The 17,715-nt window shown below is 42.1% G+C and overlaps 2 protein-coding genes across 4 annotated transcripts; one reads left to right on the top strand and one right to left on the bottom strand.

The window, feature by feature from the left end:
- Nucleotides 1-313: 313 nt before the first annotated feature.
- On the top strand, nucleotides 314-11,414 carry LOC147132962 (ribosomal protein S6 kinase beta-1-like). The gene is made up of 15 exons (XM_086012943.1): nucleotides 314-555; nucleotides 2,150-2,193; nucleotides 2,546-2,666; nucleotides 3,607-3,675; nucleotides 4,301-4,448; nucleotides 4,573-4,630; nucleotides 5,729-5,829; nucleotides 6,069-6,159; nucleotides 6,421-6,511; nucleotides 6,578-6,685; nucleotides 6,772-6,834; nucleotides 7,881-7,958; nucleotides 8,041-8,148; nucleotides 8,901-9,013; nucleotides 9,794-11,414. The coding sequence occupies exons 1-15, from the start codon at nucleotides 484-486 to the stop codon at nucleotides 10,023-10,025; spliced, it is 1,497 nt and encodes a 498-aa protein (XP_085869069.1). The 5' UTR covers nucleotides 314-483; the 3' UTR covers nucleotides 10,026-11,414.
- A 646-nt stretch (nucleotides 11,415-12,060) lies between these two features.
- rnft1 (ring finger protein, transmembrane 1) lies at nucleotides 12,061-16,698 on the bottom strand. Of its 3 annotated transcripts, none has more exons than XM_086013467.1 (9): nucleotides 16,500-16,698; nucleotides 15,015-15,442; nucleotides 14,608-14,684; nucleotides 14,383-14,483; nucleotides 14,123-14,276; nucleotides 13,660-13,818; nucleotides 13,527-13,592; nucleotides 13,268-13,369; nucleotides 12,061-12,936 (listed from the first exon to the last, which is right to left on the bottom strand). In XM_086013467.1, the coding sequence occupies exons 1-9, from the start codon at nucleotides 16,523-16,525 to the stop codon at nucleotides 12,802-12,804; spliced, it is 1,248 nt and encodes a 415-aa protein (XP_085869593.1). In that variant the 5' UTR covers nucleotides 16,526-16,698; the 3' UTR covers nucleotides 12,061-12,801. The 3 variants fall into 3 exon arrangements, with proteins under 3 accessions (XP_085869593.1, XP_085869594.1, XP_085869592.1); XM_086013468.1 differs by having other exon boundaries at nucleotides 15,015-15,344; XM_086013466.1 differs by having other exon boundaries at nucleotides 15,015-15,445; nucleotides 16,500-16,697.
- Nucleotides 16,699-17,715: the final 1,017 nt, after the last annotated feature.

Here is a 17,715-nt window from a genome sequence, read left to right as displayed (position 1 = left end):
TGTAACTGTACAGTACGGTATGTCTAAAAATGTCTTTCACGGTCAAAGGGGGTTTTGCTGCCATCTACTGGTAATATGTGGCTTTGTGGATTTGAGTGTAATATTCACGTTATAGATTTGCAAGTCACATTAGAATTTAGCAGTTAATTTGCACTGGTGTCGGGAACGTGTTAAATGCACACCGTCCAGTTGAGACGATTTCGAGTCACCGAGTTTCGGTAGAGCGTTGCCGGAAGCTGCCGAACTTTGCCGACCTCTTCCGGAAATAGCCGGATTGAGCCGAGCAGTGCCGGCCGTCGACGCTAGAGGCGTTACCGGCTTCCCGCTCGTTGAACGCTTGTTTGTTGTGTTTTGGCTAGCCGGGCGAGTGGCTCACGCCTTCTGTGTTGTAGCCGGCCGGCCGTAGCTGCTATGGCTGCCCCATGAGGCGGGCGAGTGGGCCTGTGTTTTTTGTGTAAACACCGGGCCAAGCGCTGTAAGGCCATGGCGGGGGTCTTCGACATCGACTTGGACCAACCGGATGAGAATGTGTCGGACGACGAACTGGAAGACGGGGTATTTACAGTGCGCGTTAGCATGGATGCTAATAGCGTGTGTACGCTGAAATGTTTCGCAGCGCCGTTAAGTTGCTAATACGCAAGCGACATCCATTATCGGACACTGCCCTCTCCCCGCGTTTCCCGCGAATTCCTGCATTTCACTGAAATACGCCCAAAGCGTCCATGCGCAGCATTTCCTCCACTTAAAGTGACGTTACATCCCGTGCGTTACTTTGGATTATTTGGTGACGCCACATATTGTGTGTTTTTGTTAGTTTTTAGCCAGTGTCCGCCGGACAGTGTCCGGCTGTCTGTGTGACCGGGGATCTGACCACCGCCAAAACGCATACAGTTGTAAATCAAGAATGCTAGTAGTTCATAGAGGGAAACGTCTTGAAATCTTCAAGCAAATCGGTTCATCACTCCTAGCAAATTAACCGTAATTTTAAAAAATATTTTTTGTATATATTTGTAAATACTGTAGCTTCTGTAATTGTTTACTCTAGACATGCTTAGGGCAGGACAACACGTGTAGTGTTGTAGGATGCAAAGACTGTTATTATTTGACAGTTATCTTTTCTTTGTGATCTTTTTTGATGGTGCACGTTCGGCGAAAGTTGGTCTAAGAACGACATTTAGCAAAGTAATTTAGCCAGCAATAAACAAAGTTGATATCTATTTTAGTTATTTAATCATGTTTTTTGTTGTTGCTTATTTTGCATATTAACATCTTCAAGCTACCATTTAAGAAAAAAAAAATCACACGTAATTAAAACATCAAAGAGTTCATGTGGATGGCCGGAGTTCGAATATTACAAGAAGAAAGTCATAATTTTACAAGAATAAAACAAATTTTATGCGAAAAAAATAGACAGTAAAGGCATAAAAGGCAGCCATCATTTAAGTAAAATAAAAGTTTTAATATATGAGATAAATGTGTAAATTAGCTCTCTCATACTTAAAAAGTAACACAAATTCCTTCACAGGACAAAAAGTAAGACAAACTCATCTGTCCCTCGTGTACATTTGAAGTCTCTGAAGCCCTAGGACACTCAGCGTTTGTTCGTAAAAGAAGTTTACAGTTTAAAAATGAGAAATAAAATAATAATTATATCAAATGATGCCTTAATTTATATAGCGCTTTAATACTTAAAAACGCAACAGAAAGTGTTTCTCAGTACATGAAAATACAAACTCATCCATCCTTCCCATGTCTCTGAGCCCCGGGACACACAACACACCCGTGTGTAAAAGTAGTTACCGTTTAAAATAAAAGCCTAAATGTATAATTTTATCGAGGTGAGGACTATTAGCATCCTGTCAAGTTAAACCTTTAGTATACATTTGAAGCAAAAAATAAAGTACCGGTAGTATATTTTTGGGTTCAGTTAAACAATACACTATTACAACCCTTTACCATGAATCTACTTTACTATTACTACTATTACTGATTAGACGCAAAAGACATAAACAAATGGTGCTCGGCGAAGTCCGAAGCATGTTTGCCATTTTCCATCCTACCATGAAGTGTCGCATGGTAACTACCAGTCTTGCCTTGCCTTTTTAATGTTCACCTTTTCTGAAAGGTTTACTGTTTCCTTTGTTTTCAGGGCCACATGGGTGAATACATGGACCAATGCAGTGGCTTTGAATTGTGAGTATCAACTGGTGCAAAAGGAAATGCCTCAATCTGTATGATTAAAGCTGCTCAGGTATTACAATGTTTTCATTCTTTAGCATTACATGGCTTTTTATTTAAAAGGTAAAGATATTTGATAGGACCAATAAGCTTGATTTGAGAAAATGTGTTCACTTTTGTGCAATGACCATTAGGTAAAAGTAGTGTAGAGCACTGTCTACCTATTCTATCCGCAAGGAATGTCAGTGGTAGAATCCTAACACACTGTACAACTCATTCTAACATCTAGTGGCAATTCTGCCGCGATGTAATTTGTTCTTACTGGTCCTTTTTTTTTTTTCTTTTCCCTTCTTTTTTATTTGACCAGTAACATAGATGACTGTGAGAAGTTTGAGATTTCCGAGAACAGCGTGAACAAGGGAACTGAACAGATCAGACCTGAGTGCTTTGAGCTGCTGAAGGTTCTGGGGAAGGGTGGCTATGGAAAGGTGAGCCCTTACGTTCATCTCTTTCATTAAGGAAATGGAAATTGTGCCTCACTCCTTAATGCTGCTGCTCATTGAGCTGTTCCAATTCAAATACACACCGACTGGTCGCAGCAGTATTACAGTGACCTCATTGAAGTATATGACAGTCAGAATATTGCACATAGCTCTCAGTATGATGCAGTACATTTCTACACCCAGAATAATAAACATATTGTTAAATGGATGCCTCTTTGATGGTGTCAATCGATACTGAATGTTGTTATCTTTGTAAAGCCATAATACTGCTCCTGTGCTAGATTTACGCACCTGATAGTAATGTTGTGTCTGTAAAGTATACAGTTTTTACAAGACATTCACGGTGTGTACAATTTGCAGATTTTTGAGGGGAGCCAATACTCTGTCATTTGCTGAAGAACTCACATATTTGCTGTTTTTGTGCGTAGGCCAAAGCTATGTCTAATACAAAATTTTTGAATTGCTCTCTAGGGGCCAAGTAACTGTTAAAAGTGAGGGAAGAGCGCATTATATAGTCAGGCCATAAGTCTTGTCTGCGTAATAGAGAAAACGTTTTTTTTTCCACCATTTTGTGGCATCTTGAGGCAATCATAAACATTTTGGGGGGAGTCGTCGATTACTTGCAGATTTTCAAGAACATTGTGTGAAAATGTTTTCTATTACTAACTCATATACGTATAGAGAAGTTAACCACGCTATACTAAAACTAGTTACGATTTGAAGACAATTTGACAGACTCAGGGATGTGTTTGCAGAGCACAACTATCACCTAGTAGTGTTTTAAATGTAATCCTGGAATTATGTGTGCTTTGTAAAATAATTGATTAATGAACTCTTAGACATATTGTCCTTTAGCTGCTCGATTACCTGAAGCCCCATGAGAAATGTTATGTTATGTTTTGTTTGAATGTTGTTGTCATGTTAGGTTTTTCAGGTTCGGAAGGTATCAGGTTCCACTTCCGGGAAGATATTTGCTATGAAAGTTTTGAAAAAGGTGAGTACGAATCCCTTTTGTCTCTCATTTTGGTTTGATGTGAGTGTCCTGTGACTGAGCCATCATGAGCGCTACTGCCCTCTTGTGTACGTTCTAAGCATTGCAGTGTCATAGGGGTGGCATTATGTGCGAAAAGACAACAAGCCCTCATTTGTGGAGAATTAACTCCCTCCAATACTTAACAGTTAAAGCCCAATGGCGCCTTTTCATGTATAGCGTTTCACGTGTACTGTATGCCACAAAGTACCCTTTTTCTGTCTCACTGACAGACTTGTGCATTCACTTGTGAACCCTCATGCGAGTAGCAGACCACCCAAAGTAATGGCAGCAGGCTTTTTTTTTTTTTCTCTTCATGAAACCTCATAGTGGCTTTTATGCTCCGCTTGGCCTCTTAGCTTCAGTTGACACTAAACGACTGCCTGACTTGCTCCATTCCCAGCAGCTTGAGGTTTTGGATAATGATGTTTTATTGGCTTAATGAGGCTTCACCCTCACTCTCACGCTGGGTGTCTGATTCCAGCGCTGTCACTGGTGCGGAGATTTAACACAATTGTAACAGGGCTAAAGGTATGGCCTGGATACTAATAATGCCTTGCCGCCTGTGTTTTTCCATCCTTTCCGTCAGGCCATGATTGTTCGCAACGCAAAGGACACAGCGCACACCAAAGCCGAGAGGAACATTCTGGAAGAAGTCAAGCATCCTTTTATAGTGGATCTTATTTATGCCTTCCAGACAGGAGGAAAGTTGTACCTAATCCTGGAGTATCTCAGCGGTGAGCATCCATGAGGCTCTTCGGTGACATCAATGACACAATCCACTTTTCATGACCTAGGACCGGTTTCCGTCAACACACTTTCTTTTTCTAACATGAATCCATTTGACTGTGCTGACTGCAGGTGGGGAGCTTTTTATGCAACTGGAGAGAGAGGGCATCTTTATGGAAGATACCGCATGGTAAGTTGCATGCGTTTGGGTACTCAGCTTTTATGGGCTTTGCAAGAAAGTTTTGGGTGGAAATGAGCAGGATGCTCTTTTTCCGAGCTATTTTTATTGGTCAGAAATGGCTGATTTTGAACGGTTTGTTTTCTCATGAATATTTAAAACTATTCCATTAGAGATTGACCGATGGTTTTTTTTTTTCATGGCCGATACCAATTATTGGTAGGCCGATAACTGATATTTGGAGCCGATACTCATTTTCATCCATCCATCCATCCATTATCTATACCGCTTATCCTGACAAGGGTCGCGGGCGTGCTGGAGCCTATCCCAGCTGTCTTCGGGCAGTAGGCGGGGGACACCCTGAACTGGTTGCCAGCCAGCCGCAGGGCACACAGAGACAAACCAACATTCGCACTCACAATCACACCTAGGGGCAAATTTAGACTGTGCAATCGCGCAGGTTTTTGGAATGTGGGAGGAGACCGGAGTACCCGGAGAAAACCTACTCATTTTCAGTCAAAGAAAAATTTTGGCGGAAAAATCTATAAAAACGAAAAAACTTTGTTGAAATGTCTTTAAGCATATGTTTATTATTTTATTCGTTTATTTTTTTATTGTTATAAAATTCTATCGAAAACTTCAAGGAGCACCCAGGGTCGTCAGCGTGTCTTAAAACGTTACATTTAACAATAGCTTCAAATACTTTCTTATCTTTGTTTTGATTTCAACACGCCGAATATCGGCGCCGATAATCGGCCCGGCCAATAATTAGTCTATCCCTATATTCAATATGTAAGTAAGCTTTTCTCCGATTGGGTCTCTGTTTGCCTTAGTTAAAAAAATGCAAAAATGATTGGTTCCCACGCTCAGTTACCACTATTTAAATAAACTAGGAAATTATTGCTACTTGTTTTATACAGCAAATCAAACCATTTTCACAAAATGTCAAACTTATTGTGATGTAAGACTGAGCTTACACTGTGCTCTCCCAGTGTCCTTATTTAGTGAATGTTTTTTTTTTTTTTTTTAATTTGATCAAAGTATGCCTTAAACCCTTTCTTAAATCATCAGTTAGCATGATGATAACACCCTGTCTTCTTCTGTTGTCAGTTTTTATTTGGCTGAGATTTCAATGGCACTGGGTCATTTGCACCAGAAAGGCATCATCTACAGAGACTTGAAGCCTGAAAACATCATGCTCAACAACAACGGTACAGAAGTCTTGTCACTTTGTCACACGCGACTCCAAACTCAAGCACAGTATTATTGTGTGACTGCTGAGAAGCCACCGTTCGCACATTATATTTATTATTATTATTATTTGTTGTTAGTCCTACTTATGACAATGTAAACCTTTATTTTAAGGGGAGTACAAAAACATATGTAAAGCTTCAATTTGGGAAGGCTATCTTATCACTTTTATCACAATGTGTGTGATTTGTACTTTCAGGGCATGTGAAGTTGACAGACTTTGGCTTGTGCAAAGAGTCCATCCATGACGGGACGGTCACCCACACCTTCTGCGGCACCATCGAGTACATGTACGTCATCACATCCTGCGGGCTGTGCACCAAACAGTACAGTTTAGTTCAGTTTAGGATCAGGTAAAGCCTGACCAGGCTTGCATTTCCGCTGTGGGGTTTGTCGGCGGGATTCTGCGTCAGACAGATAGATTATGGATTATGGGGGGTTTTGCAATTGCACTGCAATAATACAAGTACTCTGCTGAGCCAAATCGTACCATTTAGTAGAATTGAGGCAGCGGGCGCCGTTCCGCGTTAAGCGCGTCACTATTTCCGTAGGGCTCCAGAGATCCTCATGAGAAGCGGCCATAACAGGGCAGTGGACTGGTGGAGTCTGGGGGCTCTCATGTACGATATGCTGACAGGAGCAGTAAGTGCACACCGTCGCGTCCGCTTTCTGCTGAGTCAGCTAATGTGTTTCCTTGTTCCGCCGCAGCCTCCTTTTACTGGCGAAAACCGGAAAAAGACCATCGACAAAATTTTGAAATGCAAACTCAGCCTTCCACCTTACCTCACTCAAGAAGCCAGAGACCTCCTCAAAAAGGTGAGCCTCACTGCTGCTCCCCTCCACCGCCCGCCTCACATTGCACACTTGGCATCTGCTCAACATGACGTTTTTTCGTCTCTCAGCTTTTAAAGCGAAGCGCCTCACTGCGACTCGGGGCAGGGCCAAACGACGCTGGCGAGGTCCAGGTAATTTGTTGAATTCCCCGCTATTCTTAGCGTCATAAGTAAGGCTGAACAAACTATTAATCCGTCAATTGATTAGCAAAATAATATAATTTTTTTTTTAAAGAATCGATGAATCATTTCCAAACATTGTTAAATTTAAAATTGTCCAAATGCTTGGAAGTTCAGCCCCTCAACAATAAACATTCTCAGATTTCTGTAGTCGTAATGGTTTGGACATTTTTTTTTAAAACATCTGCTTTTACTTTGGAAAAAATGATCAACATTTTTGCCTATTTTGTGACATGTTAGGGATCAAACCAGTAAATGAATCATAATTAATGTGTGCAATTTCTGCACTGTCTATCCTTTTTTTGAATAAAGAGATGGAAAATAAAATGTTTTTTTTCCATCAGATTCATCGATGAATCAACAAAATCAAGAAATGAATCAATTAGTCAAATAATCGTAAATTGCAGCCTTAATTGGAATCTAATCTGCGATAATTTTTTTCAACGTCCTCTTCCCCTGTATTTTTTTAATAAACACAATAAATAAATGAATCATTATGGTTAAAAAAAGATCAGATTTGTTATTACCGTAATAAACATTCAGGTTTTATAGGTTAGGCTTATGCTAAATGAACAATGAATTAATATGAATGACAGTTTGTCTACCTGAGTTAGAAATGTTAACTTACTAAACACTTTGAGTTTCAGTCTTTTAAGCACAGTCACTACAACAACTTTACAATATTCTTCCATACAAGTGTGGCGTGAACAGAAATCATAAATCAGATTACAACAATAATGTAAACAAATCATAGACATTTATAATAGTTTTTTTTGTTTGTTTTTTTTTACATCTGCAAATGACCTGTCTGCTTTCGAAAAAATCTTCTTAAAAATCTGCTGTAGCGCTTTGGCACAAAAGGTTCAGCCTCTGTGATATACATTATTCAATTAAATAATGCATTTAAACTATTTATGGATCAAATCTTGTAACGTGGCCAAGTATAAGCAGTCAAACGTGCCGCGCACAAACGGGATGTTGTTGTGGTTTTCCCCCAGGCGCACCCTTTCTTCCGCCATACCAACTGGGAGGAGCTCCTAGCGCACCGAGTGGAACCTCCATTCAAACCTTTCCTGGTGAGTTCATCCGGCATACGGCGCCGCGCTCCCTGACCCCAACCCAAAACAATCAACTTCACCGAGCCGCTTATTTTGGCAGCAATCGGCCGATGATGTCAGCCAGTTTGACTCCAAGTTCACCAGCCAGCCTCCGGTGGACAGCCCGGACGACTCCGCGCTCAGCGAGAGCGCCAACCAAGTCTTCCTGGTGCGTTTTTGTCGACTCGCTCTTTCCTCGTTGACCGTTGTCGGTCAAATCTTCACTTCAAATGATGCGTAAATGTGTCTCCTGGGTAGCATGTCTGTCTTTAAAGTCAAGACGTCTCACAGTTTGAATCTCTGGATTATTTCAGTCTGTAGTTTGCATGTTACCATAGTTGTGTTTTTTTTTTTATCACATTATGAAAACATGCACGTGACGTTGACGAGTCGCTAATCACGTGGTTTTGCTCTGCTTGAGGATATTATAGTAAGTTTTTATTTTGTTGACTTTATTTTTTTTTTTTAAATCTAGCAACTTAGTTTCCAGGGCGCCTTTGTTCGTTTTTATTAGTTGTAGTATTATTATTAGTATTATTATTAGTAGTAGTAGTATTAAAACTCAACATGACAAGCCATTTGCCCACTTGCTTTTTTATCTGTCAATGTCAAATTGGACGATACGTGAGTGTGGAATCTGAGGAAAACAGTATAGCAGAGTATGACGATTCACACATTTCACATCGGAAGCTCCACTTTAGTACTTGAAAGTTTTTACGGGAAGAAGGTGTGCCACACAAACATACTGTGCAACCGGGACAACCTGCGGACGTGGTTTTTTTCCTCTTCCAACGAGTGCGTTTTACCAGAATCTGCTAATTGGTCCCATCTGGTTCAGGAGTCCTCTTCCTGGAAGCTTCCCTCACTGTTAAGCCACATTGCTGCGATTCAGCTGACCGGGCGTTTCTTGGCTTGTCGCAGGGTTTCACATATGTGGCGCCGTCCGTGCTGGAAACCGTCAAGGAGAAGTTCTCGCTCGAGCCAAAGATCCGCTCGCCTCGCAAGTTCCCCGGAAGCCCGAGGACGCCTGTGAGGTGACGACCAACTTGAATTTGTTAAATGAATGAATCATATAAACGCCTTTACTGTAAATGATGAATCAACATTCAATGCAGTTTCAAATGAGCGTCCACACATTTTGTTGAGAAAGTGTCACACGTGGGTGCTCTGTGTAGGTACTAGGCGCCGCGTGATATGTGGCCATTGTCGTGTAAGTGGCTACAGTTTGAGTCACAAGGATCACAAAGGTGGTCAAAAAGGACTAAAGAGTGAAAAGTACGTACGGTCATGTACTCAAACAGAGGAGAGTTTTGCTCGAGTCAAATGAAGGAAATATTTCTTTTGACCACTTTCAAAATTTGTAATAGTACAAAGTAGTGTTGCAAGGGATACCGGTACCAGTACCGTACCGTGATTTTCTGGGCGTCAAAAACGTCTCGATACCTTTTTTAATTTTACACTGGTATTTAAAAAAAAAAAAAAAAAGAAACGCAGCTCACCAACTCTGTCACATGGAACTTTTTTGCTGACACGGCCAAAAGCCACGGCTAAGCCGACCAACATGACAAAGCCCGTCTGTGAGGCTTGTTTTAAAACTACCGTGACTCGAGGTGGTAACGCGCCCAATCTGGCCAAGCATCTCGCTGACCCGCATCCAGAGTTAAAGGGCGACAACTTGTGATGAATTGCTAACACTTTCCTCAAAAGTAAGTAGAGTGTGAATTGTTTAGTTCACAATGTGTATAATTTGACGAAACATTCAAATAGCTGGGAGCGGACTAGAGAAGAGTTCTTTTTTTTTTCCCCCTTTGCAGTCCGGTGAAGTTCGCTCGGGGCAACTGTTGGCCGCGGGGAGCCTCTGCGGAGCAACCCATGGAGGTGTCCACAATGGAGCAAATGGACACGAGCAGCGGCAGCAGCGGCGCGTCGGAAGCCTCGGCGCCGCTTCCCATCAGGCGGCCGTCGAGCGTCGGCGAGCCGCTCTACAAAAAACAAGCCTACCCTCTGAACTCCAAACGACCGGAACACCTCCGGATGAACCTATGACGCTCGGCTCAGCCGCTTTTCCGCCCCGAGAAATAATTGGCGGCCGTCACTGCTGACGCCATCACCAGCGCTTCCATCTCTTGGCCATGCTCCAAGATCTTCGGCGGTTACTTTTGATGAGAGTCGCCAATTTGCTTATAGGCCGTTGCTTTGGTTTCATGGTGCTCTTCGTTCCTCAAGGGATAACTTTTTACAAAGCCGCCACCCGGCGCCAACTTGTTTGCTATTCACAATGAACTTGCAGTGAAAAAAGTCAACGCGGTTCACCGTTCATTTACTTTGTGCTGAATGTAAAAACACTTGTCAAGTATGAGGTGCTGAATAGACCACAAAAAACATTTAGCTCTTACACACATCCAAAAACCTCACCATCCCCAAGAGATGCACACAGACCCCCCCCAAAAACTGTCACTTCAAAAAATAAAAACTGCTCTCAGACACCCCCCAAAAAAACTCTCAAAAACACCAATAATCTCTCAACCCCCCCCAAAAATTCCTCTCACATAAAAAATACAGTACCTCACACACCTACCATCAACAGACGGAGGGAGGGGCTTACCGGATGGCAGCGCCAATCAGCATTTGAGATTGGAGTCAAGCTTTGAGCTTCCTTTTACAATTTTTGACAATTTTAGAGAAAAAAGTCTTCACATTGGAAAACGTGTGTGTGTGTGTTATGGTTTTTTGGTAGAGGGTTTTTGGTGAAACCTTTTCTACGTGACATTTTTTGGGTGAGTTAGAGGTTTATTTTGATGTCAGAGAGGTTTTGCTGACTGAATGTGAGCAGTTTTTGGGTAAGTGTGATTTTTTGGGTGGGGTTAGTGCGAGTTGTTTTTAGTATGTGTGAAGTTTTTGGTTGAGTGTGAGTGGTAAATGTTATGTTTTGGTCTACATGGCACTTTATGATAAAGCCTTTGCATTTCTACATTGACTGTTACCAGTAACGTGTAAACCATGATGCTGCTGCTGGACAAGCCTCTGGAGTGAAGCCATTGGATGCTTTTTTTCAATGACGCTAACTATTAATGGTTTATTTTAGTTTATTTTTTTCAATGGCTAAAATAGTTGCCAACCAAATGCTTTAAACTTTTCTATCGCGTTCAAAATATGGACCAGTGTTCAATTGATTTTCTTCCATCAGAGGTAAAGCATCAACTGTGAATTTGTTTGCGTATTCATTTTAGGGCCACTGGCTCATACTATGCAAACTACATTGCTATTTATTGTTTAGTTTTATTTAGACAGCATTAGAGTGATTTGGAAGAAAAAGTTAATGATACACATGCTCATTTATGTTTTGTTTTTCCACACAAAACAGGTCAAATGGCAACCACAATGCAGCTTTCTTTGAATCACATTTTCCAGTATGTAATAAATTTTGTGTGGCAATGTATTGTCATTTTTCCCCCCCACATGTGTATAATGTATATTACGGTTTGAATGAAAATGAAAAAACATTTTTTTTTTTCAAAATATGTTCTATGCAGGCCTACTAGTTGAAACAAGGCATTCTGATTAATATTGCGTTTGTGGATTTGAGTTGTGGAGTTAAGCAGCAAAATCTAGCCATCTCAGGGGGTGGCCATTTTGTCACTTCTGTCAACTCAAAATGGCAGCACAACTACCCAGGGCTCAGGGAATGACCAATCAGAGCTCGCCTGTTTTCTAAAGCTGAGCGGTGATTGGTCATTACACAGTTGCTCAGGTAACGACTAATCACGGCTCAGCTTCAGAAAACAGGTGTGCCGTGATTGGTCTGATCTGAGCCCCGAGCAACTGTGATGTCATTTTCAGTCGACAGAAGACAAAATGGCCGCCCACAGAGATGGCTAAACACGGGTGGATTAATTGTTATTCCACAAACGCAATATTTATCAGAAAGCCTTGTTTCAACGAGTGGGCTTGCATAGAACATATTCTTGAAATATGTTTGGGGTGACTTCCCCTTTAAGGTCCAAAAAGATTCGTTCAGTTATCGCAGGACTTAACATATAAGAAGGAAACATGCAGAGTTCATAAAACACACATACCTTGATCAAATGTAAAATTTTATTCGGAAAGTTCACGGAGTGAAATGGACAAGAACAGTGGATGTCTATCATTACATAAAATATATTTCTCCATTTCTTTGGTGTTTGCACCAGGAAGCTACATTGCCTCTATAAAAATATTGAAAAACTTGTGTAAAATCTTAGGAGCGGAGCTGCAAAAATAGCAATAGCACCAGCTTACATGTACAGTGTCCATCATCATCGCCTGATACAGGCTGCTGTGGGAGAGTTAGTAGAACCTCTTCCAAAGGCATTGCAGTGTGCAATTTGCCAGCAGTCCCAAATCAACTTTAACCCTTCAAGATGAAAGACGCGTCTTCAGCAAACACTCCAGGTGTGAGGTATGCGCACATCTGCTTACCTCCAACTGACATGAATGGATCAATTGTACAGCTGGAAAGATTTTACGCATATCTCTTGAAAACAGAAATCCAGCAAATTGTTGAAAAATATTTTCTTGTATTTACAGTAAAAGAATAATTTGGAATAAGCTCAATATGTAGGTCTGTGAGGAAAAATATAGTACAATGCAATACAAAGAGAAATGAAAAAAAAAGGGGTGGGGTGCGTGGGGGGCTCGGACACGTCAGGATGTGAACAAAGGAAAACGACTTCAATTTTTAATGACAGTGAGTGAGTGGCCTCAGAAAACGAATAGAGCAGTGTTGTACAAATGTGACAATCCCACAATGTAACATTCATTAACGCTCCTCCCAAATGTGTGATCAGTAAATCTGCAGGTGCGGGGATGTGGCTCCATCCCTCCACTTGTACACCTTTTCCGTGATCACGGTGCGACAGAGGGGGCAGCTCTTCTCCCGGTTGAACCACAGAGCGATGCACTCGTCACAGAATATGTGCTGCGCAGTCAGAGACACAGTGGTACCATTCATTTGACCCGTCCGCGTGAAAAGAGATTAACACTCCAATACTTTTAATGCTATTACTAAAGTTGCTATTGCTAAAAATGCTATTACTGTCAACTATCGAACGTTCTTCCAACCGGAATCAACTTTCCGCGTCTTAACATATCTAGTCAACAAACGCCATTACAGTTCGTGTGTACTAGTGATGCTAGTTCATGTGATGCAATGGATGCCATAACACATTGCTTGCCTTTGAACACGGGGATTTTCCCCAGCCCTGTCCCCGTCCGTGTAACTAAAAGGATAGAAATGACAAATATTTTACCTGACAGATGAGAGCTTGAGGCTCCCTGTACTCTCCCTGACAGATGGGACACACGTCACCGGCTTCCACGCACTGACTCCTCGTGGCCGCTGTCCCTGTATGCTGAAAGGTAACAAAAACACTCCGGTCATTAGAAGCAGCACGTCGGGCGAGAGGTTTGACTTGTTGCCAATCAATCAAAGAGCATATACGAAACTCCCCAAAAAGTTCAGAATATTTCCCCTGGGTGTACCGAAATTTCATTAGGGGTTCAACTGACCTCGCTCTTAAGGACGATCCTCACAGTTTTCAGTAAAGACGTCCACTGTCCGTATAATCCCAAAAGCTGCGAGAGAAATGATAGCTTTGAGAAGAAGATTTCTTGTGGTCATTTGATTTGAAAAGCGTCGTACCTTCAGTATGAGGTAGAGCAGAGCCAGCAAAATGCCCACGGTGAGCGCCGGGGCGCCATCGGCTTCCCGGTAGGTGACCAGATAGCGGAACCAGAGCGGCGCGGGGGCCACGGCCTGGTAGACCTGAGCTAGCTCCTCGCTCAGCAGCAGCCAGCGTCCCTGCGCACAGACCCCACGTTACAAAATCGGCAAGCCCGTTTGAGTTCTATAGTGCGATAGTTATCACAAGGCACTTTACAATCGAGCATGTCAACAACTATGCGGGAATTTGTAAGTTGCACTAATGATGGCAACTCACCCAAAAAAAAAAAAACACTCTCAAAACTAATGAAGATGACCTGAATTTAAAAGACAAAAGTCAAATCGAAATAAAACCTAACTTTAATGCAAACCCCAAATTACTGCAGGTGAGCCGGAGAACTGAACTCGTTTCGACATTTCAAACCCAGTCCGTCGCTCTCACCTGCGCTCTGTAGCTGAGCAACGAAGCAGGCAGCAGCAGGAGAAGGCACTTGATCCCCATAAAGAGGAATTTGATGATAAAGTTGGTGATGCCAACTGCCCACAGGACCTCCCAGAATCCCAGCGGCTCAATAGTTGGACTGAGGAAAGCAAGGCTGGGGGTGGAAAACACGGATTAAAACGTGTCCACGTTCACCTAACTTGTGCGAACAGTTGTCGATGCTGAAAAACACCAGCACCCGCTGCTCGTTTGGACGTTACCAGTTGTAAAGCGTCTGAGGGAGGAAAGTGTAGTAAAGCAGGAGGGCGGAGGAGACGAGCAGCAGCAGCAGCCACACACAATGCAGCTTTGCGTGGCGACCCTGAGGACACACACACACACGCAAAATACAAACACTTTGTGATTCTCAGACACATTGGCGTGCTTAGCGTCACATTTTCGTTTGGTGGTGTAATAGCTCTTTCTTGAAATGATCCAGCTCTTACCTGAAGAAACACTTGAGTTTGGATGCTTTTATTCACATAGAGAAACGTTGTGAAGAGGCCCACGCCAACTGCCAGCCCTTGAGAAAGAGGAGAAGCCGTTTCAGAAGACGGTTGGATTTGCTGTCAGGGCAGTACAAACAGAAAAAAAAAAAAAAACAACCAACAAAACACTTTGCAGTTTTGTTGCCGAATGTGATCCACCGCATCGATATGACACATTTCCAATGGTTTACCTTCAATTCCCACGGAAACTTTCCAATGTGGAATATTTCAAAAAATTCCCTCACTTAAATTCCAATTAGAAATGTACCCGAAATTTTATATCCCTTTGCAACGCTAATCGTATTCAATTGGACATGGACACTTGGATCTGCAGGGCTAAAGCCCGTGAGTCTGTTTACTCTCACCTAGCGCATGCTGGATGACCAGTTTAGCGCTCAATATGACAAGAAAAGGAAGACTCTTTTGGAGCCAGCGGAACAGGCAGCGTAGCTCCGAAAGCGAGGTACTGGGCTCGCCGGAGTCCGGGTCGCCGGAGTCATCGGAGGCAGGGTGTCGCTGCCCACGAGTGTGTCCGTGGGAATGGGAGTGGCCGTGAGGGTTGACTCTGGACCTCCTGGCCGAGGCGGCTCCGCCGGAATCGCTCGGCGCGCCGCCACTCATGGATACGCGCACCTCATTGGTGTCGGGATGGGCGGCGCCCGCGGCACCGGGGGGCGTCGTCCTGCTGGGAAGCTCTGCTTGCAGAGTAAGGGACAAACCATTTCTCGCATGAGTGCCTTCCTGGCTGGGATTAGGCTGCATGACAGTAGGAGACTCCCTCACTTTCAAAGCTCTTCTGGACACAAAAGAGAAGAGTGTCAACTCGCTCAACTCATTAGAAACCGAGCAAACAATTTATACAACTTCCTGTTGAACAGCATGCTACTCTCTTGGACATACATTAGGATTAGGCACTTTATCTTTTTCGGTGTGAAATAATCCCAAATGTTGGACGTTCTCTGTTTTTTATGCACTGATCCCCCCTGACTTGCTGCCAATGTGTCAAATTATTTCTACACAAAGCGGTGCATGGATCTACAGTAAAAAAAAAAAAAAATCTATCAGCATGTCAATGGGATTTTATGTTGAGTCCGAACATTAGCACATTTATAGTCCCCCCCCCCCCGCTGTTTATGTTTTATGATCATGAGAAGCCAAATTCGAAATCATGATTAAATGTCATTACCAAAAAAATCACAGGCTCGACCCCCGGTCATCATGGTAATGAAGGCCAGACTCACCATTGGCCAAGCAGTAAATGGGACCAGATAAGGACTAGTTGCTGATTTGCATGAGAGAGCACCTAAAAACAGGCTGATTTCAGCAATACAAAATGAAGGTGTGTAAAGTATATTATAATTTTTCATCATCGGGGTATTTTTTGCCACCACTATACACAATCATGTTATTTAGGTACCAGGGAAATGTTTTGAATCGTCTGGGGGAGCACAATACGTCGTCTTTAAAGGCCAAGGAAGTATGATGACGCCCTCTTTCTATTATTATAACAATTAGAATTGTTATAGAATGCCTTAAAAATAGAATAGTTGTACGTTTAAAAGCAGCCATGTTGTCACACAAGAGATTAATAGTCACACACACATAATCCAGCTACTTTAAACTGAGCTCCAATGTGTATTTCAGGCACTATAACGCCTGCTCCTCCTCCATAAGCATCGAAGACGCATAATTATTATTTCTCTTCATCAACTTTGTTCGAAAAAAAAAATCGGGGTTGAGAGCTGACGACAGTGAAATGTTGAGAGCTGACGACAGTGAAATGTCGTTAGCATTAGCTCGCAGATGTTTTATGTCGGGCCACTTGAGCAGCTACGAGTAAATCCACTCACCTGTCATTCTGCAACCGGAGTTTCATGGTAACCGTTTAGTCGCCATTTAACTAAAACGCCCAAAACGCCAAACGAAACAAAAACACTTAAGATGTTGACTTCCAGCTCAGCCATAAACGTAGAGATGACGTCAAAGCAAGCTTTCTCTGTATAGTGTCAGGTTGTCAATTGCCGCATTACTGCCACCTAGCGTTCAATTTGAAGACGTGCAATGTAATTTCAAACTTGGCACTGTTGAAACAAATGATTAAGACCTCACGGTTTTGAAATTCTCCTTATTGATTTTGTGTGAGCAAAGTTGCTATACAGGGAAAATTAGAGAAATAATGGTTGATTTAAAAAAATACATTTTTTTCAAAAGATGTTTTCTCATTTAGCTGGAAGAGAGAGGTTGAACAGGTTCAACCGGTTTCAAATTTTGATTACTCTCGCTCTGTCATCGTATTTCATTCGGTGACGCCGAAGGAACACATTGTTTTTTATTTTTAGAAGTGACGTTCAAGAAAAAAAAGAAAGCAAATCGTCCTCTCTGTTGTGTAACAGGCGTGCACTCATCTGGAAAGTATTCATTGTACTTCACTTCGCCCACATTTGATTTTAAAACTTTGTTCTAAAATGGAATTTTAATGCAAATGCATCAAAACTAACAAGTCACTTTGAACATAATATTCATAGCCTTTGCTTTGCTCAATGACAGCATGTCATTATGTGGGTCTTTGTGGAGACTTTTGAGGGAAAAATTGATTCCAGAAAAGAAAAAGGAACATACTGTACCCGTTTTCTAAGTGTGTATACAGTATATGTAACACAGAGACACGTATACAAATATTGAGAGAGAGCGGGGGGAGGTAGATTACACACCCCTGATCAAATTTCAAGTGTTTGTAATTTAAGAAATGGGACCAAGAGAAATTCTTTCACAAACTTTTTCTGCCATTAATGTGATCGTTTTTCTTCTTGTCTTCATCAATTTTGGAGGAACATACAGTACTTGGTAATGTCACTTTTGGGCCACATTTTCTCGAGTTGATGATGACTGTCTATATTTAATGCCTTGGAAATTCTTACGTCCCCTTCTCCTCACTGATATCTTTGAACAATGTGATCCTTCTGATGCTGTGGGAGCTCTCTGCAGATTATGTCTTTTGTGGTAAGATATGACTAAAAATGTTATGAAAAGCCAACCAGCATTTGAAGTTTATTTAGGTTTAATCAC

Source organism: Filicampus tigris, chromosome 17, assembly GCF_054856515.1.
Source record: "Filicampus tigris isolate MCC_2025a chromosome 17, RoL_Ftig_1.0, whole genome shotgun sequence".
NCBI lineage: Eukaryota > Metazoa > Chordata > Actinopteri > Syngnathiformes > Syngnathidae > Filicampus > Filicampus tigris.
This window is presented reverse-complemented; position numbering and strand designations above follow the sequence as displayed.